This window comes from Scylla paramamosain, chromosome 24 (genome assembly GCF_035594125.1).
Source record: "Scylla paramamosain isolate STU-SP2022 chromosome 24, ASM3559412v1, whole genome shotgun sequence".
Classification (NCBI taxonomy): domain Eukaryota; kingdom Metazoa; phylum Arthropoda; class Malacostraca; order Decapoda; family Portunidae; genus Scylla; species Scylla paramamosain.
This window is the reverse complement of record NC_087174.1, coordinates 21,592,337-21,593,107: the sequence shown is the minus strand read 5'-3', so window position 1 is coordinate 21,593,107 and position 771 is coordinate 21,592,337. Positions and strand designations below refer to the sequence as shown.

The following is a 771-nucleotide window of genomic DNA, read 5'->3' as shown; positions in this document are numbered from 1 at the left end:
ACTCACCCGTTCTAAAATTGACGACAATGTCTATGAGGAATATTGTGTCTGAGAGGCAGTTGAAGGCGATCCAGCGTGTGGAGAGGTCGTCGTTGAAGAAGGAGATAGCCACCGGCAGGATGATCAGGTTGGCCACCAGCAGGAACAGCATACACAGGTCCCAATAGAATCTGCAACCAAGCAAAGCACGCACGTTAGACCCGGAAGTCCTGAACATCGATGAGAGATTACAGTCACACAATCAGTTACGCATTAGACCTATAAATCTGAGGCAACACTGAGGAATTATTGTCACTCATTTACATGGAAACAATAAGGATGCAGTGAGGAAGCAAGGCATCCACGTTAAACTCAAAAATCCTAAGCATCACAGAGGGGTTATAGTCACGATCAGTTACACATTAGACAAAAATCTTAGTCACTAATGAATGATAACCATACGAGTAAATGGAAACAGAAAGGATACAGTAAGACAACAAATATATTAAACCTAGCACAAAAAAAGGCGTCTCTAAAATGTAGCTGGTGATTGTATTATGCACTAGGACATATGAAAATTTCCTGGAAAGAGAAAGGATACAGTAATGCAACAAATATATTAAACCTTGCACAAAAAACGTGTCTTAACTGTCAAAACATTGTAGGTAATTATAAAATGCAGTAGTGAAAGAAGTCAATGATATAGAAACAAAAGGTTACATTAGACCTACCATAAAAAGCATCTAAAACGTTAAAATGCTGGAGGTGACTATAATATGCAATAGGGGAGGC

The 771-nt window shown here is 39.3% G+C and overlaps 1 protein-coding gene across 1 annotated transcript in view; it reads right to left on the bottom strand.

Annotated features, from left to right (window-relative positions):
* LOC135112911 (potassium/sodium hyperpolarization-activated cyclic nucleotide-gated channel 2-like) overlaps window positions 1-217 on the bottom strand; it is a 38,510-nt gene extending 38,293 nt beyond the window's left edge. Inside the window, exon 1 of the mRNA XM_064027862.1 lies at window positions 7-217. Within this exon, the coding sequence (XP_063883932.1) occupies window positions 7-217 (211 nt within the window). The remainder of the gene's footprint in view (window positions 1-6) is intronic.
* Between the last annotated feature and the right edge of the window lie 554 nt (window positions 218-771).